The sequence below is a fragment of the Salmo salar genome, chromosome ssa01, assembly GCF_905237065.1.
Source record: "Salmo salar chromosome ssa01, Ssal_v3.1, whole genome shotgun sequence".
NCBI classification, from domain to species: Eukaryota; Metazoa; Chordata; class Actinopteri; order Salmoniformes; family Salmonidae; genus Salmo; species Salmo salar.
The window spans coordinates 31,893,816-31,920,135 of NC_059442.1; the positions used below are offsets into that span (position 1 = coordinate 31,893,816).

The window sequence follows — 26,320 nt, forward strand, 5'->3', positions numbered from 1 at the left end:
ACATTTCTGAACATTACACGCCAATGTAAAATGTTTCTTTTTTTAATATAAATATCAACTTTATCGAGCAAAACATACATGTATTGCGTAACATTGAGTCCTGGGAGTGTCATCTGAAGAAGATCGTCAAAGGTTAGTGATTCATTTTAGGTTTTTGTGACGCCTCTCCTTGCTTGGAAAATGGCTGTGTGGTTTTTCTTGTCTAGGTACTGTCCTAAAATAATCTAATGGTATGCTTTCGCCGTAAAGCCTTTTTTAAATCGGACACTGTGGTTGGATTAACGAGAGGTTTATCTTTAAAATGGTGTATAATACTTTGAGAAATTTGAATTATGAGATTTTTGTTGTTTTGAATTTGGTGCCCTGCTATTTCACTGGCTGTTAGCTGTTGACGCTAGCGTCCCACATACCCCAGAGAGGTTAAAACAGATCAGGGAAGAGAGATTGTGCTGCCCCTGATGGCCAGGGGGCTATGTGTGTGTGTGTGTGTGTGTGTGTGTGTGGTGTGTTGACAAATGTAACAGAGCCATAGAATGTATCAGTGTGTGTCTGTGTACAGTATCTTTCTGTGAGCCTGTGAACACATACATGCCCTTATGCTTTAGGGTACCTTCAAACAAAAACGTGGTGGTGAGGAGAAATGATTCCGTGAAACGCTGTTCTACGTTTTCAATTGAACTTTTCTGATGGATACTGCAACACAACCCTAGGCCCTGCCCCAACGCATTGTTCCCATTGAAAAACTTTGAGTTGTTGTAACGGCTGTCGTGAGAGAGAGTAGACCAAGGTGCAGCGGAGTTAGTGTTCATCATTGAATATTTAATAAAGAAAGAACACTATACAAACAAAACAAGAAAACCGACAGCCAAACAGTCCTGTCAGGTGCAAAACACTAACAGAAACAATTACCCACAAAACCTAAAGGAAAAACATGCTCCTTATGTGTGACTCCCAATCAGCAACAACGAACTTCAGCTGTGCCTGATTGGGAGCCACACACGGCCCAAAACAAAGAAATACAAAAACATAGAAAAAGGAACATAGAACGCCCACCCAATGTAACACCCAGGCCTAACCAAAATAAAGAACAAAAACCCCTCTCTATGGCCAGGGCGTTACAGTTGTTCAGTTTTACGCATCAGTTTGTCTGGTTTGAAGGCATCCTTAGTGCATGTGTGTGCATGGGAAAGTGTCAGAGATTTGTGGAATTTAGACTAGAGAGAATAAAATAATATAACCCCACTATCTTCTATCACCCTAGATTATAGAGGGCCTACATTATATTCACTACCCATGGTTCAACAACCTCATCAAGCACCACTTTACCTTCCAATGCAATTATAGGCTATAAGAGGACCGTACAGTTCATCTGAACAGGTCTTTAACACAACATTCAAATTGTTGCTAATTTATGGCTAGTATCTAGGCCTATATGGGTTTCTAGGGAGGTTAATCTTAGTGGAGTTTGCAGTCGACACATTAAAAAGCAGACAAACACTGAAACAGATAAGTAGAGAGACAATTTGAGGATTAAGGGTGAGCAGAAAGGAAGAAGCACACAGTGAGGTAATTCTGCTGACAGACAGTGCACTGCTTGCTGTTTTCTTTTAGAGCACTATACTGTACAGTCTGCTCTGATATCGATTGTGCCCATTTCAGCCACACTAGGTATTCAGCGGTGTTGGGGTATCAGCAGTGTAGGGATTTCAGCAGTGTTATAATTTTAGCAGCGCTGGGATTTGGTTGCTAGATGTCCTGCTGCTGACAGTCGTGTGTTGGCTCAGGTAGTTCTGAGGCTGTCTAAGGGAGAGGTGTGTGTGTGTGTGTGTGTGTGTGTGTGTGTGTGTGTGTGTGTGTGTGTGTGTGTGTGTGTGTGTGTGTGTGTGTGTGTGTGTGTGTGTGTGTGTGTGTGTGTGTGTGTGTGTGTGTGTGTGTGTGTGTGTGTGTAGTTACACATCCCTTTAATTTGAGCATTTTGGGGTTTTGTACAGTATGAAATATCTGCTATATGAAAGGATGTGTTGGTGTTGACAGAAAGGGAAATTATTGTTTACTTCATTTAGATCTGTGACTCAGCCACTACACCCAGGCTTGAAGCACCAAGACAGTAATAATCCAGGACAGGGAAGGGCAGAAGTCAGGTTGGTAACACCCCCTTTCAGGCAATTTGAAATAAAAGTCTAACAGTAATTCAGCCATTTTTGTTGAATATTTTCCTGCTTCATATGTTTACTGGCATAAATATGACATTTTCAAGCCTTAGGCATTATGTCACTCTTATGGCAGTGTTATGTAGGTTGTGTGTATGGCTTCCTCAAGTCAAGTGAAAAATAAATATTGTCTGTTTAACTGAAGCTGGTAGGTTGAAGGAGGATGTCCGCACATGTCCTGTTCTGTGATTCATCAGCTGGACGCTTTGGGCTACTGTGTGAGTTATCTGACTAAACCACTAATAGGGCAGCTCCATTCTTGACCATTCATTAAGAGTCACTTCTAACGTCAGGGTGCATGCCTTCAGGATATCTTAAGTTTCTGTATCATATCTATTTCAACTGTTACGGTTGTTAAATCTCTGCAATCTGTCACCTAAAGTAATAGGATATCTTCAAGATTTGTTGAAACTCATGATAAGTATTTTTCATCGGACAGTTTGCAATGTCAAACTGAAATGCCATTAATATGGTAACTCATGGGACTCTGCAAGAAAAACATGTTCAGTTCAAGGCACCTTCGAATGGAAGTGAAATCCGATTGTGCACTCAAAGTTTTAAGAGTATAACTCTTTCTGTGATTTTGACAATATCACCATGGAAAAGCAGGAGAATAACAAGAATTCTAGACTTAGAGTAAAATTTTAAAATACATTCATTGGAAAAATACATTACATTATGATTGTATTGTGTGTGGTATATCATCATAAAGTAAGTGTAATGTTTTGTGCCACATTTTTTTATTTTCCAAATGTGTGTACAACACAGTAACAAATCCCACTAAACTACATATTTACTTACAATAGAAAATGCAATGGCATGGTACGCTCACCCACTGCTAAAATAGAAAGAGAAACAGTGATGTGACCAAGAAAAATATCTCACAATTTGATCATATGGTCGAGCTGAGTCAAAGAGAAACGAACAGAGACAACCTTGTCCATATGAACTGATTTGTGAACTTTTAATACAATTTGTATTTTAAGCATGCTTATTAATTATTTATAAACTAAATTAAACAATTTAGGAACCATTTATTATGAGGACATGTAATCATATATACATAATGAATAACAGCTTTATATTGTGCATAAACCACAATGTTAACAATTTATGTAATACTGTTTATAAGCATTTTATAAGCAGACCTTTAAACAAAGTGTTACCTGTTGGACTTGATATGACTACATTAGAAGCACTTACAGTTTGGTCCAAAATTATTGACACCCTTGATAACGATGAGCAAAAATGCCAGTATAAAATAATAATTCAAATACTGAGCTATATTGTATGCAAAAAAAAAATTGTAATCTTGTTATTTTATAGTAATACAATTAATCAGAGAACCAGATTTTGTTTAACAACTAATATAATAGTTTTTTTCTCAAAAAGGTAGGTGTCAAAATTATTGACACCCCTGTTTTCAAAACCTTTCAATACCTCACCTTGGGAGGATAACGGCACAGACTTAGATTCCTCCATACAGAATCCTTCCAGATCCTTGATATCCTTCATCGGCACTTATGGACTGCCCTCTTCAATTCAAACCACAGGATCTCAATGGGTTTCAAGTCAGGAGACAAAGATAGTCATTACAAAATGTTGACTTTGTGGCCAATTAACAATTTATTTGTGGATCTGGCTTGTGATTATTGTCTTGGTTATCATCCACTTGCGGCCAAGTTTCAGCCTCCTGGCAGAGGCAACCAGGTTTTTACTAAAATGTCTGGGGAACAATTAAGTACCTTACTGTGATTGTTTTAAATTAAAATGGCCAAAAATAAACAAATTGCTTCTTAGCAAAGAACAATTTCTCAAGCAAGAATTTTGAATGGATGGTCTGGGAGTGGTCTGAGTGGGGAGGGAAAAACGGAAAATTAAATGTTATTAGCAGAGAGGTTTGGAACTCTATTTCTTATTGGTCTATTCACACATTTACCGCATGGTGATGTCACCATGGAAGAACCAAACTCCATCCCACAAAAACTGGAAGAACTTTTAAGCGACCGTTTGAAACAGCTCATACACTAAAAGGACATTATCATAATTTTCTCAATTTCACAGTATTACTCCAACCTCATAGGGTGGAAATATAAAACACAGAAAAATGTCCTAATTCAAACGCATGTAAATGCCTGGAGTTTGCTAAATGGAACCAGTGCTTTGGTCAGATGACATGAAAATATAGCTCTTTGGCCCCATACCTACTGTAAAATATGGTGGTGGATCCTGGAGCCCATTTTTTTGTTGTTGCATATAACATGCATACAATATAGCTCAGTATTTAAATTATTTATTTTATAGTTATTTTTTCTCATCTTTATCAAGGGTGTCAAAAATGTCCAACTCCACTGTATGCATCTGGGTCCTTTGATCTGCATCAGAGAAAAAAGCTACATTGCATATAAAATGGTGACAACAGGGAATCACATACTTGAGTCATTAAATGAATCTGTAAATACAAAACACATCAAACTCTATGATAGATAACAGTGATATTAAATATTGGCATAAAGTACATTCCTGCAAGCCTTACTCACACTTTGTGTCTATTCACTGTCCTCTGTCACAGTGTCTTTAAGCCTACGATAGGAAGTGATAGGAAGTGATCCTTCATCCATCCCTGAACTTATGGTGAGTCTAGCTGTGTACTGCCGGAACCTGCAGGATCAACATTCACTTGGGTAGATCTGTGTTCACTGTGTGATGAAAAAAGGGTGCAACACGGTCTTTATTTCCAACTTAAGAATTTGATCCGATTAAAGTAAAAAATAGTGGAAACAAACATTTACATCGTAAGATATGAAGAGCATGATATAGGTTAATAATGGAACAAAAACAGGAAATGCTTGTCTGTGCTTTCTTATACAGGAGTCTTCAATACAGGGTTATAACTAGGAGTTGGTAACTATTTTTTGTGTTGACTGAATTATGGCAGTTGGTTTCTTGGAGATTCAAATAGAAGGTAGAGAAAGCACCAGTGGTTTCTTTATTTGTGTAAGTATAAGATCCTTACATCACTATAAACAAACAATCGTTAAATGTTAACCTCTTTACAACTATAAACTCTCAAACAAATTACAATTCAACTAGAAATTAGTAATCATTTACCTGGGTATCTCCTCGTAATGAATGCGCCTACAAAAGAAAGCAACCATATTGACTCCAGTGCATGCCACGGCTCCATGTAACCAAACTCACACACATAAAAGCACACAGATCATCAGTCCTGGGTCAGCTGTGTAAAGTGAATCCTGTCTCCTTGCAAAGTGAATATTTTGTATTCATTTGGATGGGACCATGTCCTTTATGACTGGTTCTCTGTTCAGGTAGGTGGCCCAGTAGACCAGGTTAAAACCGCTGAAGAGCACAGGGAACATAATCCGGGACATACGGTCGATTTTGCTGACGCTGTTGAAGGTCTTCTTGTTCTGCTCGGGCTTGACCTCTGGCTTGGCCTTGTTGGGGTCAGAGGTGGCACTCTTGGAGATGGTGGGCATACCACCTTGGTCCTTGGTGATGTTTGGAGCGTAGTTTGCCACGGCAACAGCGTAGGCATTGTTCTTCTTCGTGAAGGATGCCTCCTGTTGTAGGAGAGAAATAAAATACACATTAGAGACTGGTTGTAATTCATTACTGGTTGTAATACAATGAGAGACACTACAAGCCAGACGTAATACTACTATGAAGGCTAACTGATCCTCCAACTGTTTGATTGTTACTAGATCATTGCATTTGTTTTCTCAATACCTCTCACACAGCTAAAAGCTCATCTCAAGGCACAATACCCAGACACCATAATATGTTTGAAATTATTCTTCTGATTTGAAAATGGAGCATCTGTTGTACAGTAGCTATTTCACAGTAATTATGATTCTGCCTTTAACAATCTATGATGTATTACCAAAACAAAGTGTATAATTTGCTAAATTGCCTGTTAAGCCTTATGGGGTTTCATTTCAATATCAATTTGGATTGAAATGAACAGTAACCTTGAGGTCCTTATGGAGTGTGAATCTCTTTGAAGTCTCTCATGACCATTCTAATTGGCCTCACTTATCAAATCTGTATTATGGCAGGATATGTATATGGTTACAAGCAGTTCAGTTAGTAATAGTTATTCTGAAGTAAAAGCACACCCATCACTGTCGCTGTCACACACATTCCTCTGAGTATGTGAGTTGTGGGGAGAAAGTGTAATTATCAGATATGCTGGGAAAGGAATGAGCTGAAATCAGAATTCGGAACTCAGAAACACTTATGAAATCTGAATGTTGGGCTGCGTTTCGAAAGCAGCCCAATTCTGATCTTATTTTCCACTAATTGGTATTTTGACCAATCACATCAGATGTTTTTCAGAGCTGATCCGATTGGTCAAAAGACCAACTACTTGAAAGAAATATCAGAATTTGGCTGTCTGTGTAAACACAGCCTTGGTGTCACTTATTTCTCTGGCTTACAGTGCCTTCAGAAAGTATTCACACCCCTTGACTTTCACATTTTGTTGTGTTACAGCCTGAATTTAAAATTGATTAACTTGAGATGTTGTGTCACTGGCCTACACACACACACACACACACACACACACACACACACACACACACACACACAATACTCCATAATGTCAAAGTGGAATAATGTTTTTAGAAATGTTTAAAAATTCATAAAAAATGAAAAGCTGAAATGTCTTGAGTCAATAAGTATTCAACCCCTTTGTTATGGGAAGCCTAAATAAGTTCAGGAGTAAAAATGTGCTTAATAAGTCACATAATAAGTTGCATGGACTCACTCTGTGTGCAATAATAGTGTTGAACATTCTTTTTTTAATGACCACCTAATCTCTGTTCCCCACACATACAATTATCTGTAAGCTCCTTCATTCGACCAGTGAATTTCAAACACAGATTCAACCACAAAGACCATGGAGGGTTTTCTAATGCCTCTCAAAGGGCACCTATTGGTAGATGGTAAAAAAACAGACATTGAATATCCCTTTGAGCATGGTGAAGTTATTAATTACACTTTGGATGGTGTATCAATAGACCTAGTCACTACAACGATACAGGCGTCCTTCCTAACTCAGTTTCCAGAGAAGAAGGAAACCGCTCAGGGATTTCATCCTGAGGCCAATGGTGACTTTAAAACAGTTAGAGTTTAATGGCTGTGATAGGAGAAAACTGAGGATGAATCAACAACATTGTAGTGATTCCATACTGAACTAAATGACAGAGTGAAAAGAAGGATGCTTGTACAGAATACACCTATTCCAAAACATGCATCCTGTTTGCAATAAGGCCCTAAAGTAAAACTGCAAAAAATGTGGCAAAGAAATTAACTTTATATCCTGAATACAAAGCGTTATGTTTGGGGCAAATCCAACACAACACATCACCAAGTACCACTCTTAATTTTTTTCAAGCATGGTGGTGGCTGCATCATGTTATGGGTATGCTTGTCATTGGCAAAGACTAGGGAGTTTAATAGGGGGGAAAAACGGAATAGAGCTAAGCATAGGCAAAATCCTAGAGGAAAATCTGGTGTAATCTGCTTTCCAACAGACACTGGGAGATGAATTCACCTTTCAGCAGATCAATAACCTAAAACACAAGGCCAAATATACACTGGAGTTGCCTACCAAGATGACATTGAATGTTCCTGAACGGCCGAGTTACAGTTTTGACTTAAATCGGCTTGAACATCAAGACTTGAAAATGGCTATGTAGCAATGATCAACAACCAACTTGACGTGGCTTGAATAATTTTTTAAATAATAATATGCAAATAGTGTACAATTCAGCTGTGCAAAGCTCTTAGAAACTTACCCAGAAAGACTCACAGCCGTAATCACTGCCAAAGGTGATTCTAATATGTACTGACTCAGGGGTGTGAATACTTATGTAAATTACATATTTCTGTATGAAATGTTCAATACATTTGCAAAAATTTCTAAAAACATGTTTTCACTTTGTCATTATTGGGTATTGTGTGTAGATGGGTGAGAAAAAATATCTATTTAATCCCATTTTAAATTCAGGCTGTAACACAACAAAATGTGGAATAAGTCTGAAGGCACTGTAACTGTATCAACAATCTTCTACTTGAGAGATCACAGATAATTTGTGCGTTTCGCCTCTGCTTTTGATGCACCCACATGCAGCTCCTCATCTCCTTTTATCTTCCTTTCATCCCTCCCTCTCTTTTAATAAGGTACCGCTTCAGATGCAATATCTCAACATGGATATTCAGGCAAACACTTCTGAGTATTAGAGAGCCTGGTTTGCTTTGAATATAATGTATTTATTTCTATGCTTCATAGGTATGTCTTTGCATTTCCTTTACATTTATCTCTGCAATGCCATGGGGCTGTAGAATCTGTACATTAACCGAATGTATGACAATTGTTCAGATTTGTATTTGTCTTGACAGCCGTTGTTCACTTGTTCTGCACATACCTCTTATAGCATTACTAAATGAAAACTGCTATTAGCGAGTACAGTACCATGATAAAGATGCAGTGTTAACTCAAATGCAGGATTGCATGTGACATTCAATTCAATGAACAGCAATATGGGACTGTCAGTGGTCAGTGGGGTTGCCCTGGTTACCTTGACGTTGACCACACTTTTGCCGTCCCAGGCCCAGCCTCTTTTAGTGAAGTAGTTGACGGTAGAAAACTCGATGAGGGCAGAGAACACAAAGGCGTAGCATACCGCGATGAACCAATCCATGGCCGTGGCGTAGGCCACCTTCGGCAGAGAGTTACGGGCACTGATACTGAGAGTCGTCATAGTGAGCACAGTGGTCACACCTATGTCATCACAAAAAGAGAAATGTGATCACAAGCTAAATCAAAAATGTTGACAATTCATTTGAATGATTAATACTAGTAATTCCATCTGCAGTAAGTGAAGAGTACTGTAGTTTTTTCCTTGTTCACTTGTATTTCTATGTGTAACAGAAAATGGTATTTCCATCCACAATGACAATCGATTATTCATGTGGATGATTCTCTGGTAGGCTACAAAAAAAGTATTCCCACGTGTAGTGGCAAACACCTCTCTGCGTTTTGAGTGAAGCTTTCTTTCAAGATGTAACTACGGTGGCTACTGTTACTGTGAAAACCTGGGGAAAACTCCTCACGCACGAGCATTACAAAGCAAATGCACATCCCCATACCATGCACAAAAATTGGGGCTGTCAAACGATTACAATAATTAAATAGAGTTAATGACCCTAAAGAAAGATTTTTCCATTAAAAAAACTGTGCATTGAGTTGCAGGCATACTTTGCATTGATTGGGGACGGAAACACCAAATTAGACGGTTTTAATAGCAGCAGCATACCACTGCTGGCTTGCTTCTGAAGCTAACCATGGTTGGTCCTGGTCTGTCCCTGGATGTGAGACCAGATGCTGCTGGAAGTGGTGTTGGAGGGCCAGTAGGAGGCACTCTTTCCTCTGGTCTAAAAAAATATCCCAATGCCCCAGGGCAGTGACACTGCCCTGTGTAGGGTGCTGTCTTTTGGATGGGATGTTAAATGGGTGTCCTGACTCTCTGAGGTCATTAAAGATCCCATGGCACTTATTGTAAGAGTAGGGTGTCCTGGCTAAATTCCCAATCTGGACCTCAAACCATCATGGTCACCTAATAATCCCCAGTTTACAATTGGCTCATTCATCCTCCTCCCCCTGTAACTATTCTCCAGGTTGTTGCTGTAAATGAGAATGTGTTCTCAGTCAACTTACCTGGTAAAATAACCTAACAAATAAAATGTTCACAGTAAACACAAAAGTCGCTATTAACACTCCTGATGGTTAACTAAGCCTACTCCCTCTTATCAATATTTCTTGAAGTTTAACACTTGCACGTGCGCGTACACAGCTTTAAGTACTGTTAAAGCTTCAAACATTCTAAATGAGTGTGACTATAGGAAAAAAGAACGGGATCTATGGATACAAAGAACAAATAGCTTTTAAACTTGTCTAACAATGTTATGAAAGCACTGTTACCATCTGTTCTGTTCAGATAACTTTACACCCATAGGCCTACACACTCTCCCGCCTACACCCTCCTCTCGCTCTTGCTGGGCAAGTTCATTTTGCATGGCTCAGTGCCCGGGATGAGCGGAGTTTGAACATGTTAGGCCATTCCGTTGGTCCTTCAGTGAAATCTCCATTCACCCGGGAAACAGGCCAGGCAAATCGAACTCCCCCACTTAACCCGTTCTCACACACATCCTCTCTCACACAATCATAAACACCCCACTCTTGCATATGCAGCCAACCTTTAAAGCATCTCTTTGTAGCCTATTCCTTTTCATGATGTATTGTTGTCTCTACCTTCTTGCCCTTTGTGCTGTTGTCTGTGCCCAATAATGTTTGCACAATGTTTTGTGCTGCTATCATTTTGTGATTCTGCCATGTTGTGTTGCTACCATGCTGTGTTGTCTTAAGTCTCTCTTTATGTTATGTTGGGGTGTCTCTCTTATCATGTGTGTTTTGTCCAAAAAAAAAAAAATGTATCCAAGCCCCCGTCCCGTCCCTTTTGCCTTTTGGTAGGCTGTCATTGTAAATAACCGTTAAATAACGGTTAAATAATTTTAAAATAATTTTAAAAATGTCAGTTGTTCCTGTGGTCAGGTAACATGACTAGCTAGCTAAATTTATTTTGGTTATCAAACCCCCAAAAAATAGTGGCTCGCGAGTGGCCCGTGACATGCGCACAAATCTGCGGCAGAAAGAAAAACATTCCTGGTAACATTGGGCATAATTTTTACATGATTTTGGCTAGAGGCACAAGGTTTTCTGCGATGTAAAGGGGTTTCATGTTAAGGCGCAAGCATTGACTAGGTCATGTCTAGATGGGATACAGTTTGTGAAATTGATGTCAAAAGTAGTTTTTAGCTAACCCTATGTTATTTACCCTGCTGCGTAAATTCTCCGAAACCTAATATGACAAGTCAATTTTGGCAAAATATGTGTCCCTTCTAGAAACACCCATTGACCGTAGCTGTGTTAAGTGTTGTGTTTTGAGCTTAAAAAGGGTCCGTGCGGAAACATGTGCACTTACGCCTTGATCACACCGACAGCATCATTGCATTTTAGTACACCAGAAGTACATTCATTTCCAATGGAACGCTGTGTTTGCCTTGCAGCATTGCATTGCAGTTCGTTCTGTGTGGTGCATACGTTGGATTTATCGAATGTATGCATCAAACTGCTTGACAGAAATGGTAGCAGAAGGTGAATGTTGATCTTATGTTTCACACATATCCAGATGATGCTGCGTACCATTTTGCGCAAAGACGCTGTTGGTGTGATCGAGGCGTTAAGATTCAGTGCAGTGAAGAAATAAAGATGCGATTAATGGCGTCCCAAAAATGTACGCCGAAAAACATGTCACGAGTTAAACGCATTATTAACGCATTTACTTCGACAGTCCTAACAAAAATAGTCTTTATATAACACAGTCACGATATATAGATAAATATCTGGAAAAATATGTTTTACTGTTCAATTGTCTCAAGTCAAAGGTGAGCTGTTGTCATGACCTTTTATGATGTCTAGCACATCATTTCTATGATCTGTTTAAGAAGGCATTTCGGCAGCGCAGTTCAAGTAAAGTATTACCAACAAGCTGATATGAAGTACTCATCATGGTGCACAAAGACTATCAGGTGCTGGAGGACATGCAGGAATCCCACCCTATCAATGTGTTTTCCTTTTGATGTTGTATCACTCCAGACCTATACTCCTACATACATGGGAATACACACAGAAATAACAGACACACACACACAGAGGCATCTACCATATTTCCTCCGCTTCCTTGAGTTTCCTCCTAAATGATCAATAGGTGTCTCTCCCCCTTAAGTCCCTGTTCTATGAATTCAGTCAAAGCAAATGCAAAGCATCTTCCTGTCTCTTTATTAATTGCCTGGCCTCATCATTTTCAGAGAGAAAAAAAATACACTTAGATTACTGCATTGCAGGGGAAGGTGAGAGGATAAACAAATCTGGAAAACATGTTTTCCATTGACAATCTACACATTGTCATTGTGTACTCTAAACATGCAGACACAGGCATGTAAATAGACAACGAGTTATCATTTCTTCTTTCAAACCTCTGACTAAGATGACAATGACAGTGAAATAATGGGTGTTTTTTTCCACATGGCTGCTGATGGATAGGTTTTTTTTTGGGGGGGGGGGTTCATTGCATTTGAGGAAACATGAAACTACATCAAACAACATACCGCAGGCTAAAGGGGTAAAATAACAATCCTCCGAATGCGAGGATAAAACGCCCTGTGGGGATGTGCTTTGGAGGCTTGAAGTGGTGACTACATTAATAATTTAACCAGAACACCACCACAGAGCCAGACCTCATAGAACAGAGACAACAAGGAACACAGTTCTAAAAGGAACACTTTTCCTTAGATGGCCTTTGCTGAAAATCTGCATTATAGCGTGAATTATTTTTTCCGATTGAGCCAATATATGCAGCTTTTACCGTGAAAGCAGTCTCCTCGAACACGAGAACAATGCCTTTAAATTTCAATTAGGCTACAGCGCAGATCTTCAGCGCTACGGATTGAATAGAGCCCTTAATGTTACAGTGTATTTGATAGGAGTTTGTCGAACAACATTGTTTGTAACTCATTCCTAGCTACCACAGTGTTACAAGTTACAGTGTGCCTTTAAAGAGCAACTGAAGGCAATAAACAACTTCTCTGGTAGAAAACGGCAATGTGGCATCGATATTAGTCAGAAACAATTATCGTAGTGTCAAAATGTACTACAAAGTGTAAATAGGATAATTTGTCATAAAGTCAATCTCATCCAAAACTGAGATTTGCGAGATAATTAGGAAAGAATTGTATGTCACAGAATGAAGGGTACCGTAACAGTTTTCTTCCTTGGGTTGGGTTTATTTCAATCCTGCCCACATGCCCACAGCTGGCAGCACCCAAGTAATCATCAATTCGGAGCGCAGCTGCACAGGACCCGATCATAATGCCCATGGTCTGTTTAGTTTGACATTCGATATCCCTATGGGGCTAGTTAGGGACCATCAGTAAAAGCTCCAAATTTCAATCACTTAAAAACCTCAAACCAACTATAAATTCTAGAAATGAATATGCAAATATTGAAAGCATTTAATTGAGACAACTAAAGATATGCAACATGAACATATTGTGTAATTTATTGATGGTCCCTAACTATCCCCAGAGCTAGGCTATTCAAAGTCAAACCAACTTTCACATGGTTGCACACCAGCCGGCTGAAGCTAATTGGTGAAAGAAGTTGACTAGCTTGCTAGCTAGTCTAGCCTACTTCCAGACAAGACCTGGTTAGACTGTTTTAAGTTATCTAGAATGGTGAATGACTAACTGTGTACTGTTTTGGCAGAGTGAATGTACCATCGCTTCCCACATTCGAACACACAAAAGAGACACCCACATCAAAGCACGCCTCATTATCAGTGGCATTTCAGAATGAGGATAATTGAAACCGAGGCTAGATCAGGAAGTTCAGCCCCCCTTTGAAGCATATTCATAACAACTTCATGAAACCTGTTCACTCTTTCAGTGTAGAATGGGAAGGGAGGGAAGGATGATGTGTGCCAAATCACAACGAAAAGAAGGAGCAGTCAGCCACAGTTCTTTGACCCCTCTAGAAAGCTGGATTTACCAGCTATTATCTGAATATGAAATGTTTAATAACCTTGCATGAATAGCTAGACCAGGGTTTCCCATGCTCGGTCCTCAGGACCACAAGGGGTGCACGTTTTGGTTTTTGCCCTAGCACTACACAGCTGATTCAAATAATAATCTAATCATCAAGCTTTGATCACTTGAATCCGCTTTGTAGTGTAAAGGCAAAAACCAAAACGTGCACCCCTTGGGGTCCTGAGGACCAAGTTTAGGAAATGCTGAGCTAGACTGTCTCAATGAGTGATATTCATGAGGATTATAATTGAACATGTTTTAGAATAGTTATCCATCTGTTTAATGCACTAGAAGACTGAGGGAGAATTGTGAACAAATTAAAAGTATAGACAGAAAATCCTGCAGGTCTTGAATTTGTATGGTGAGTTGACCCCAAAATGTAAACAATAAGAAAAAGAAAGGACGCATAATATAGAAGTATTCAAAGGAAAACAAATAGATGGATATACTATTTCCTAAAACTTTAGAAACTAGTCTACAATAATTTAAACCAACAACAATGCATATAAAGACAAAACTGATAAGGTTTTTTTCATATGTTGGCTGTTATGTTGGCAACCAAGGGCATTTAGAGTAACTGATCTTTAATACGCCTGTGGTCTGTGTTTACATTGAGGGCTAAAGTGGTAGTTTGATGTTAAGTCAACTTAAAAGCCATGAATTTGCTCCTCTAAAAGGCCTATTAAAAACCACTCCAGTTCCCCTAATGTTAAACCATTCAACTAATACAGAACATAATCTTCATGTCATTAAGGTTGTGAATACACTGACTGGCTCTGAATACATGGAACTCCAATGCATAATTAGCGCTGATTATATGATGGGAATCTACATTAGGGGGCAGACGGAGAGAGTGTATAGAAGCCAACGTTTAGAGACCGACAGGTCCCTGACATTTCCAAATAGGATATAAGGGTCTGGGCTTTTATTTATTTGTTCTGTGGGTCAACTGGGCTTCTTGTGAGAAGCATGCTGTGATGCTCTGATAGTGTTAGCCTGTCAGATGTAACACTCCTGCTCAGGGATAGGAGTGGATGTGCAGTATGTGACTTATCTGACCAGGCTGTTATTTAAGAGCAGGTGTTTGGCCTGACTGTAGAGTAACAGGTGTTTGAACTAGCTATGGTGGAATGCATTTGATCTGACAAGGGCTGATTGACTAGAAAAACGGAACATATGATGTGTTTGACCTGAACATTGAGAAGCACTCTCAACCACTAAAGAGCAGAGACTTCCAGTGGAATAATATGCTTTACTTGACTACATAGGCAAACATGTTCAGACTGACTGAAGACAAAATCACATATGAGACGTTGCAAACATGGCACCGTTGTGGTAGTAATCACTATTTGCTGTGATCAAGTAATTGTGTGTGAAAGTGCTTACCAAATACAGTTCTGGCGGGTACAGACTCTCGGTTGAGCCAGAAGGAGACCTGGGAGAGGATGACTGTCATGATGCAGGGCAGGTAAGTCTGGATCACAAAGTAGCCAATCTTCCTCTTCAGGTGGAAGTGGGCTGTCATGACGGTGTACTCACCTGCAGACAGGGAAGTAGCAGAACAAATACAGGTGAGAGTGTGGTGTGATAACTGTATTTTTTAATATTGGTTCAGGAGATTGCTGTCTCTGCTTGGTGTTGCTGCTCAGATCCAGTAATGGGTACTGGTGTAGACTCATCAACTCAAAAACACACACTCACAGGTTACTATTACTAGTGAGTGTGGGTTTTCATTTTCCAGTTGATGTTTCCTTTCCAACCCTTCACCGAAATACTTTTCTTTAAAACACTATTTGATTTGAGCACACCATTTTTTGATTATTCTGGTCTAGACTGACCTGTGCTTGATTTAATGGTCTCTGTCCCCACAGTTTGTCCCTGAAGGTGATACTGGTTCAGTCTGGATCCATCTCCTGCTACCTCCACTGACGCTGATGCGTTTCGAGTCCAAATGTACGTCACTTCAGCCATTGTGTAAGCATCTGCAGAAAGTAATAAAGGTCAATAAGTCTGTACAATAAGTCTGGCACAACAGCTGATTGGCAAATGTACTGTAAATTGATTAATTGTAAATGTGACTAAACTAAACAAAAGTAAGAAGAAACTATACTATGAAACAAAGATCAATTATATAATGGATGATAATAAAAAGTTTTGGAGCACATACTGAACTTCATTGAATCACAAAACCCTCTGATATCGCCAACTACTTTAATGACTTTTTCATTGGCAAGATTAGCAAACTTAGGCATGACATGTCAACAACAAACTCAACCTTCATAGCCAAACATAGCCATCTAAATACACCTCTGCTGTCTTCAACCAGGATCTCAGCGATCACTGCCTCATTGCCTGCGTCCGTAATGGGTCTGCGGTCAAGCGACCACCCCTGTCAAACGCTCCCTAAAACACTTCAGCGAGCAGGCCTTTTTAAATCGTCCTGGCCCGGGTACCCTAGAAGGATATTGACCTCATTCCGTCAGTAGAGGATGCCTGGTTATTCTTTAAAAGTGCTTTCCTCACCATTTTAAATAAGGATGCCCCATTCAAAAAAGTTAGAATCAGGAACAGATATAGCCCTTGGTTCACTCCAGACCTGACTGCCATTGACCAGCACAAAAACATACTGTGGCGTATGGCATTAGCATCGAATAGCCCCTGCGATATACAACTGTTCAGGGAAGTTAGGAACCAATATACACAGGCAGTTAGGAAAGCCAAGGCTAGCTTTTTCAAACAGAAATTTGCATCCTGTAGCACTAACTCCAAAATGTTCTGGGACACTAAAGTCCATGGAGAATAAGAGCACCTCTTCCCAGCTGCCCACTGCACTGAGGCTAGGAAATCCGCGATAACTGAGAATTTCAATAAGCATTTTTCTACGGCTGGCCATGCTTTCCACCTGGCTACCCCTACCCCAGTCAACAGCCCTGCACCCTTCACTGCAATTGCCCAAGCCTCACCCATTTCTCCTTCACCCAAATCCAGATAGCTGATGTTCTGAAAGAGCTGAAAAATTTGGACCCCTACAAATCAGCAGGGCTAGACAATCTGGATCCTCTCTTCCTAAAATTATCAGCCGAAATTGTTGCAACCCCTTTTACTACCTTGTTCAACCTCTCTTTCGTATCGTCTGAGATCCCCAAAGATTGGAAAGCTGCCGCGGTCATCCCCCTCTTCAAAGCGGGAGACACTCTAGACCAAAACTGCTACAGACCTATATCTATCCTACCCTGCCTTTCTAAGGTCTTCAAAAGCCAAGTTAACAAACAGATCACCGACCATTTCGAATCCCACCGTACCTTCTCCGCTATGCAATCTAGTTTCCGAGCTGGTCATGGGTGCACCTCAGCCACGCTCAAGGTCCTAAACAATATCATAACCGCCATCGATAAGAGACAATACTGTGCAGCTGTATTCATCGACCTGGCCAAGGCTTTCGACTAAGTCAATCACCACATTCTTATCGGCAGACTCAATAGCCTTGGTTTCTCAAATGACTGCCTCGCCTGGTTCACCAATTACTTCTCAAACAGAGTTCAGTGTGTCAAACCTGTTGTCCGGACCTCAGGCAGTCTCTATGGGGGTGCCACAGGATTCAATCCTCGGGCCGACTCTTTTCTTTGTATACATCAATGATGTCGCTCTTGCTGCTGGTGATTCTCTGATCCATCTCTACTCAGACAATACCATTCTGTATACTTCTGGCCCTTTGTTGGACACTCTGTTAACTAACCTCCAGACGAGCTTCAATGCCATACAACTCTCCTTCCGTGGCCTCCAATTGCTCTTAAATGCAAGCAAAACTAAATGCATGCTCTTCAACCGATTGCTGCCCACACCTACCCACCCGTCCAGCATCACTGCTCTGGACGGTTCTGACTTAGAATATGTGGACAACTACAAATACCTAGGTGTCTGGTTAGACTGTAAACTCTCCTTCTAGACTCACATTAAGCATCTCCAATCAAAAATTTAATCTAGAATCGGCTTCCTATTTCGCAACAAAGCATCCTTCACTCATGCTGCCAAACATACCCTCGTAAAACCGACTATCCTACCGATCCTTGACTTTGGCGATGTCATTTACAAAATAGCCTCCAACACTCTACTCAGCAAATTGGATGCAGTCTATCACAGTGCCATCCGTTTTGTCACCAAAGCCCCATATACTACCCACCACTGCGACCTGTATGATCTCGTTGGCTGGCCCTCACTTCATATCCGTTGCCAAACCCACTGGCTCCAGGTCATTTATAAGTCATTGCTAGGTAAAGCCCCACCTTATCTCAGCTCATTGGTCACCATAGCAGCACCCACCCACAGCACGCGCTCCAGCAGGTATATTTCACTGGTCACCCCCAAAGCCAATAACTCCTTCGACCGCCTTTCCTTCCAGTTCTCTGCTGCCAATGACTGGAACGAACTGCAAAAATCACTGAAGCTGGAGACTCATATCTCCCTCACTAGCTTTAAGCACCAGCTGTCAGAGCAGCTCACAGATCACTGCACCTGTACATAGCCAATCTGTAAATAGCCCATCCAACTACTTCATCACCATATTGTTATTTATTTTGCTCCTTTGCACCCCAGTATTGCGACTTGCACACTCATCTTCTGCACATCTATCACTCCAGTGTTTATTTTGCCATACTGTAATCATTTCGCCACTATGGCCTATTTATTGCCTCACCCCCTTATCCTACCTCATTTAAACACACTGTATATAGACTTTTTCTATTGTATTATTGACTCTGTTTATTCCATGTGTAACTCTGTGTTATTGTTTGTGTCGCACTGTTTTGCTTTATCTTGGCCAGGTCGCAGTTGTAAATGTGAACTTGTTCTCAACTAGCCTACCTGTTTAAATAAAGGTGAAATAATAAAAAAAAAAATACATAACTGCCCAAATTATGAAAGACAAGCATTGTAATTTTGAATTAGGACCAAGTGAAGAAATAGTACTTTAAAAACTATTTTTTGTTTTCATAATCTAGCCAATTTTGACATTATAGCTGGCCTAGCTAATGGGAAATCGCTCAGTTCTTCCTCCAGGACAAGACTCTTGGCAATAAAAGTCAACCTGCAATTAAAGTAAGGGATTTGGTTATTAATTGCATACCTCTCTGGCTCCCTGTTGCTGTGCGCTCCATCTTTGACATGCCAGAGTTAGATGACTGGTGAAACTATACTTTAGAATCGGCTTCAGTAACAAGGAAATCCTTGCTCTTTTAGCACAGAATTATCACGTGTGTCAATATAAGTAGCATAATACAAAATCCCCATCAAAATACGTCAGTTTAAGCTAGAGATATGTTTTTTTTTTTGCATCGGCTGCGAAGGTAGACAAAACCACAGCGGTGTTTGTCAGACCATGAAACATCCCGAAAATCGCTGTAGCATTTCACTCTATGGAAAGGGGAGATTCTCACGAACACAATGGTGTTTTTCATTTTGCTCTATGACCCCCACAAGTGTGACGGACTCGTCTGAAGGTAACCAACCGGTTAAAATTTGTTATGGAATTATGGAGTTAATTTTGTGCCTACCATAAAAATGGGGTTATGTGTAAAAAAAAAAAGTATATAATTAAGTATAGGACATATACTTCAAACCATTATTCCTTATGATAATTTTTTTTTTTTTACTGCCTTTTTTGCCATTTATGGATGTGTTATCTGGGGCGGCAGGTAGCCCAGTGGTTAGAGTGTTGGGCCAGTAACCGAAAGGTTGCGAGATCGAATCCCTGAGCTGACAAGGTAAACATCTGTGGTTCTGCCCCTGAACAAGGCAGTTAACCTGCTGTTCCTAGGCCATCATTGTAAATAAGAATTGGTTATTAACTGACTTGCCTAACTAAATAAAATAAATGTGTTTCTAAAGGCCAAATGTAGTACCCCCCTATAATTATTAGGACCTGGAAGAGGTTGATCCACAGATTGGGTCTTTTCAGAAGGAGGAACCACAGACTTGGATGAGGTATTTCATCCAAGTGTGTGTGTGTGTTAAAAAGTAGGGGCAAAAAACAAATGGCCATCGATCTAATACACTTGTTGGAACAGGTGTCACTGCGCACGCATGCTTATCAGTCTAATGATCTAATAACTCATTCAAACAGGTGTCACTGCACGTGCGCACACACATCAAGTTTCCCCCTGAAATCTTCATACTATAGGCATATGCTCTTCTAAAGGCCATGGTGCATTATGAGCGCAAACAAAAAACATTCTTGGCTCTGTCACTGACTGGGAAGAGACCTGGGGTTCCTCGATCACACCTACAGCGTCATTGCATTTTGGTACACCAGAAGTACATTAATTTCCAATGGAACGCTGTGCTTGCGTTGCAGCACTGCCTTGCAGAGGTGCATATGTTGAAAAGCAGTCAACGAGTGCTCAGCATATGTGGGATCTCCTTCAAGACTGTTGGAAAAGCATTCCAGGTGAAGCTGGTTGAGAGAATGCCAAGAGTGTTTAAAGCTGTTATCAAGGCAAAGGTTGGCTACTTTGAAGAATCTAAACTCTAAAATATATTTTGATTCGTTTAACACTTTTCTGGCTACTACATGATTCCATATGTGTTATTTCATAGTTCTGAAGACTTCACTATTATTCTACAATGTAGAAAATAGTAAAAAGAAAAGCCCTTGAATGAGTAGGTGTGTCCAAACTTTTGACTGGTACTGTATGTTGCACACATATCTAGATGATCTGCGTACCATTTTGCACAATGGTGCTGTAGGTGTGTTCGAGGCATTATGTCTTGATCACACCGACAGCGTCATTGCTTAAAATGGTACACAGCATCAATAGGATGTGTGTGCAACAAAAGTTCAACATTCTGCTGTCATTTCTGTCAAGCCATCTATGCATACAGTTTAACGCATACGTTCGATAAATCCAACTATGCACCAGACAAAATACCCTGCAACTGCCTCTGCAATGCATTTCTGTAAGGCAAACACAGCATTCCATTGGAAATGTATGTACTTCTGGTGTACTAAAATGCAGTGACACTGTCAGTGTGATCAAGGAATTAAGCCTTGTTCACATTACCCCAACGAACTCTGTTACATCGCACCCACAACGGAGTGGAAACACAATGCGCCCTTGTGATTGAAGGCTCCGTTGCGAGACGGCCAGAGCATACTTTGAAATTGTTCTAACTTTGAGTCGTTTTCAGTCTGTCAAAGAACAGGAAGTTACTTAACCATAGAAGAAGATTAAAATATTGATGGCTTTATGGGATCGCTAGCAACTTTACCCATTCCATAAAAGTGAGTAATATTTTAATAGTCATGTTAAATAATACCCATTATATTATATGACTTGCCTTCAGTTGAAGTTTATTGTGATAACATTTATTATAAAAACCAAAAGTCATTACTAGGTGAGGTCGCTAGCTACAATGGTACATTCAACTTAGCGTTGGCTTTTAGCTAGCTTGACATGCTATAAAGTTAGAGAAACAAGTTGAGGATAAAGTAACTAAACAAAACATGTTTTATTATCACCTGAAACAATATATTTATCCTGTCTTGGATAAAAAGGTCATATTTCTCCCACAATAAATGCAATCTCTGACAAGAGACAGCGTCACCTCTATCTTGCGTTACAATCACTAAGATGACATATGCATTGCGCCATGATGTAAAAGGAGTATTAGTCCCTGTCAGTCTGCCCTCTGAATTTGCTACAATGTTCTTCTGTGTAGCTTAGGCGAACACCTTGCATAGACTACAGACAGTAGATTAGAGAGTTTTACAGCTAGGCCTATATGAGAAAAGAAAAGTTCAGAATAGAGGGGAATAAAACATCTGTGCATAATGGCAACCATTAATGACCTTATCCATGGTGTTTTACTAACAGTAGTATTTCCTTCTAACGACTATAGGCTAGGCTATGTGAGCACACCCAATTAAACAAATTATCTTGGGATCCTGGAGACCGGGGGCTATGCGTGTGTATGTGTCTCATGTCAAGCTGCTACAACACCGCTATTTTGCAGCCCATTATAAACCTATAGCACCTGTCTGTGGGAGAAGAGGCATCTCAAGGACCACTCCTGCATGTGCAAGCAGCTATTCTTAGGCTTTGTTTGAATATATTAATGGATGGATTCTCCCTTTCTTGAAATAATCATTGATATAAATATAGGCCTATTAGATCAATGATGATCAATGAGCATAGGCTATATATAAAGAAATAATCACTCATCTGACATGACTTGGTTGGTAGTCTAGAGTAAAATCTCCTTTCACTATCCATCTATTGGTGATGGTGACACAGAGGGTAACAGAGGGGCTCAGTTGGTAGAGCATGGTGTTTGCAACGCCAGGGTTGTGGGTTCGATTCCCACGGGGGACCAGTACGGAGAAGAAATGTATGAAATGTATGCATTCACCATTGTAAGTCGCTCTGGCTAAGAGCGTCTGCTAAATGACTAATATGTAAATGTAAAATGTAATCCCAAAACAGGGGCATTGTCTCCATTACAGGCTATTTGTCTCAGCTATATACCGCTAACTTAGGCTACCACTTGTTCACCTTATAGTGGCTAGAACTATTAGATAATGGACTGTAAAATTGCTGTCTCAGATGGGGCTTTGCCCAAACCCCATGCCCTGTGCCTATGCAAGGTCAATGACAGGGGTTTTGGGGCAGCCCTTGAGCCTGACCGAGATGTGCAATCCGTGATTTACATTCACAAAATTATAAACATAGGCCTGTGAGATTATTTGGAAGAGTACATAAAACACCATGACATTACGCACAAATGTATAGGTTAATAGAACCATCAGTTCTATTAGCCAATGTGCAATCACTGGAAAACAAAATTGATGATCTACGGTGGAGACTATCCTATCAACGAGACATCAGAAACTGTAATATCTTATGTTTCACCGAGTCATGGCTGAACGACGACACAGATAACATAGAGCTGTCTGGGTTTTCCGTACATCGGCAGGACAGAGCAGCTACTTCTTGTAAGACAAGGGGTGGGGGTGTGTGTGTCTATTTGTCAATAACTGCTGGTGCGCGATGTCTAATATTAAAAGAAGTCTTGAGGTATTGCTCGCCTAAGGTAGAGTACCTCATGATAAGCTGTAGGCCACACTATCTACCAAGAAAGTTCTCATCTATATTATTCATAGCAGTCTATTTACCACCCCAAACCAATACTGGCACTAAGATCGCATTCAACAGAGGGAGGAAGTCAGAGACCTGGCAGTGTGGTTCCACGACAACAACCTTTCCCACAATGTGAGCAAGCCATAGGAGATTATCGTGAACTACAGGATCTAAGGTATATAGCCTTGTTATTGTTATGTAATTTTTTGGTGTTATTTTATTTTATTTAGTAAATATTTTCTCTATTTCTTGAACTGCATTGTTGGTTAAGGGCTTGTAAGTAAGCATTTCACGGTAAGGTCTATGTTGTATTTGGCGCATGTGACAAATATTATTTTATCTTTAGTTTCAACAAATAGGCTGCTGGCCTAGCTGTTACTCTTTAAGATACTATGCAAGAAGAAGCCACTGCTCCAAAGCCAGACTACGTTTTGCAAATGCACATAGGGACAAAGATCGTACTTTTTGGAGAAATGTCCTCTGATCTGATGAAACAAAAATACAACTGTTTGGCCATGATGACCATCGTTATGTTTGGAAGAAAAAGGGGGAGGCTTGCAAGCCGAAGAACACCATCCCAAACGTGAAGCATGGGTTGGCAGCATCATGTTGTGGGGGTGCTTTGCTGCAGGAGGCACTGGTGCACTTCACAAAATAAATGGCATCATGAGGAAGGAGAATTATGTGGATATATTGAAGCAACATCTCAAGACATCAGTCAGGAACTTAAAGCTTGGTTGCAAATGTGTCTTCCAAATGGGTCTTCCAAGCATACTTCCAAAGTTGTGGCAAAATGGCTTAAGGACAACAAAGTCAAGGTATTGGAGTGGCCATCACAAAGACCTGACCTCAATCCTATAGAAAATCTGTGGGCAGAACTGAAAAAGCGTGTGTGAGCAAGAAGGCCTACAAACCTGACTCAGTTACACCAACTCTGTCAGGAGGAATGGGCCAAAATTCACCCAACTTACTGTGGGAAGCTTGTGGAAGGCTACCCGAAATGTTTGATCCAAGTTAAACAATTTAAAGGCAATGCTACCAAATACTAATTGAGTGTATGTAAACTTCTGACTCACTGGGAATGTCATGAAAGAAATAAATGCTGAAATAAATCATTCTTTCTACTATTATTCTGACATTTCACATTCTTAAAATAAAGTGGTGATCCAAACTGACCTAAGACAGAGAATTTTTACTAGGATTAAACGTCAGGAATTGTGAAAAACTGAGTTTAAATGCATTTGGCTAAGGTGTATGTAAACTTCCGACTTCAACTGTATGTCGATACAGGACTCATTTTACTATGGATATAGATACTTTTGTACCTGTTTCCTCCAGCATCTTCACAAGGTCCTTTGCTGTTGTTCTGGGATTGATTTGCACTTTTCGCACCAAAGTACGTTCATCTCTAGGAGACAGAACACATCTCCTTCCTGAGCGGTATGATGGCGGCGTGGTCCCACGGTGTTTATACTTGCGTACTATTGTTTGTACAGATGAACGTGGTACCTTCAGGTGTTTGGAAATTGCTCCCAAGGATGAACCAGACTTGTGCAGGTCTACAATTTTTTTTCTGAGGTCTTGGCTGAATTCTTTTGATTTTCCCATGATGTCAAGCAAAGAGGCACTGAGTTTGAAGGTAGGCCTTGAAATACATCCACAGGTACACCTCCAATTGACTCAAATGATGTCAATTAGCCTATCAGAAGCTTCTAAAGCCATGGCATAATTTTCTGGAATTTTCCAAGCTGTTTAACTTCTTACATCTAGGGGTTCCGCTAGCGGAACGCCTCGCCAATATCCAATGGAAGAGCGTGGCGCGAAATACAAAAACCTCAAAAATGCAATAATTTCCATTTTTCAAACATACGACTATTTTACACCATTTTAAAGATAAGACTCTCGTTAATCTAACCACATTGTCCGATTTCAAAAAGGCTTTACAGCGAAAGCAAAACATTGGATTATGTTAGGAGAGTACATAGCCACAAATAATCACACAGCCATTTTCCAAGCAAGCATATATGTCACAAAAACCCAAAACACAGCTAAATGAAGCACTAACCTTTGATTATCTTCATCAGATGACACTCCTAGGACATTATGTTATACAATACATGCATGTTTTGTTCAATCAAGTTCATATTTATATCAAAAAACAGCTTTTTACATTGGCATGTGATGTTCAGAACATGCATTCCCACCCAAAACTTTACTAAATTACTCATCATTAACGTTGACATAATACATAACAATTATTTTAAGAATTATAGATACAGTACTCCTTTATGCAATCGCTATCTCAGATTTTAAAATAGCTTTTCGGCGAAAGCACATTTTGCAATATTCTGAGTACATAGCTCAGCCATCACGGCTAGCTATTCAGACACCCGCCAACTTCGGGGCACACTAAACTCAGAATTAGTAGTAGAAAAATTGTATTACCTTTGCTAATCTTCATCAGAATGCACTCCCAGGACTGCCACTTCCACAAGAAATGTTGTTTTTGTTCCAAATAATCCATAGTTATGTTCAAATACCTCCATTTTGTTCGTGCATTCAGGTCACTATCCAAAGGGTAACGCGCCACTGCAATTCGAGACAAAAAAATTCAAAATGTTCCATTACTGTACTTAGAAGCATGTCAAACGCTGTTTATAATACATTTTTATGCAATTTTTCTCGTAAAATAGCGATAATATTCCAACCGGACAATGCTGTATTCATTCAAAAAGGAAGATAAAAAATGGCGAGGTCTCGTGAACGCGCATCTCCAATCTCTTTGTCACCAGGCAGTCCACTGAAACTGTGCTCCTGTTATCTGCCCAGAGACAGGAGACGCCTCAATCCGCTTTCTGAATGCTTTAGAGAGCCAATGGAAGCCTTGGAAAGTGTCACGTAACAGCTCAGATACTGTAGTTTCGATAGAGAAGCAACAGAAGGACTACAAATTCGCAGACAGGCCACTTCCTGCTTGGAATCTTCTCAGGTTTTTGCCTGCCATATGAGTTCTGTTATACTCACAGACACCATTCAAACAGTTTTAGAAACTTTAGAGTGTTTTCTATCCAAATCTACTAATAATATGCATATTCTCGTTTCTGGGCAAGAGTAGTAACCAGTTTAAATCGGGTACGTTTTTTATCCGGACGTGAAAATACTGCCCCCATCCCAGACAGGTTAAAGGCACAGTCAACTTAGTGTATTTAAACTTCTGACCCACTGGAATTGTGGTACAGTGAATTACAA

General features: G+C 40.1%; 1 protein-coding gene across 2 annotated transcripts in view; it reads right to left on the reverse strand.

Annotated features, from left to right (window-relative positions):
* Positions 1-2,931: 2,931 nt before the first annotated feature.
* LOC106600528 (gamma-aminobutyric acid receptor subunit alpha-2-like) overlaps positions 2,932-26,320 on the reverse strand; it is a 39,243-nt gene continuing 15,854 nt past the window's right edge. For both annotated transcript variants that reach the window (XM_014191957.2, XM_014191951.2), the window contains exons 7-10: positions 15,779-15,922; positions 15,327-15,479; positions 8,816-9,018; positions 2,932-5,794 (exon numbers count right to left, since the gene is read on the reverse strand). In XM_014191957.2, coding sequence (XP_014047432.1) covers positions 5,495-5,794; positions 8,816-9,018; positions 15,327-15,479; positions 15,779-15,922 — 800 coding nt within the window. In that variant the 3' untranslated portion in view covers positions 2,932-5,494. The remainder of the gene's footprint in view (positions 5,795-8,815; positions 9,019-15,326; positions 15,480-15,778; positions 15,923-26,320) is intronic.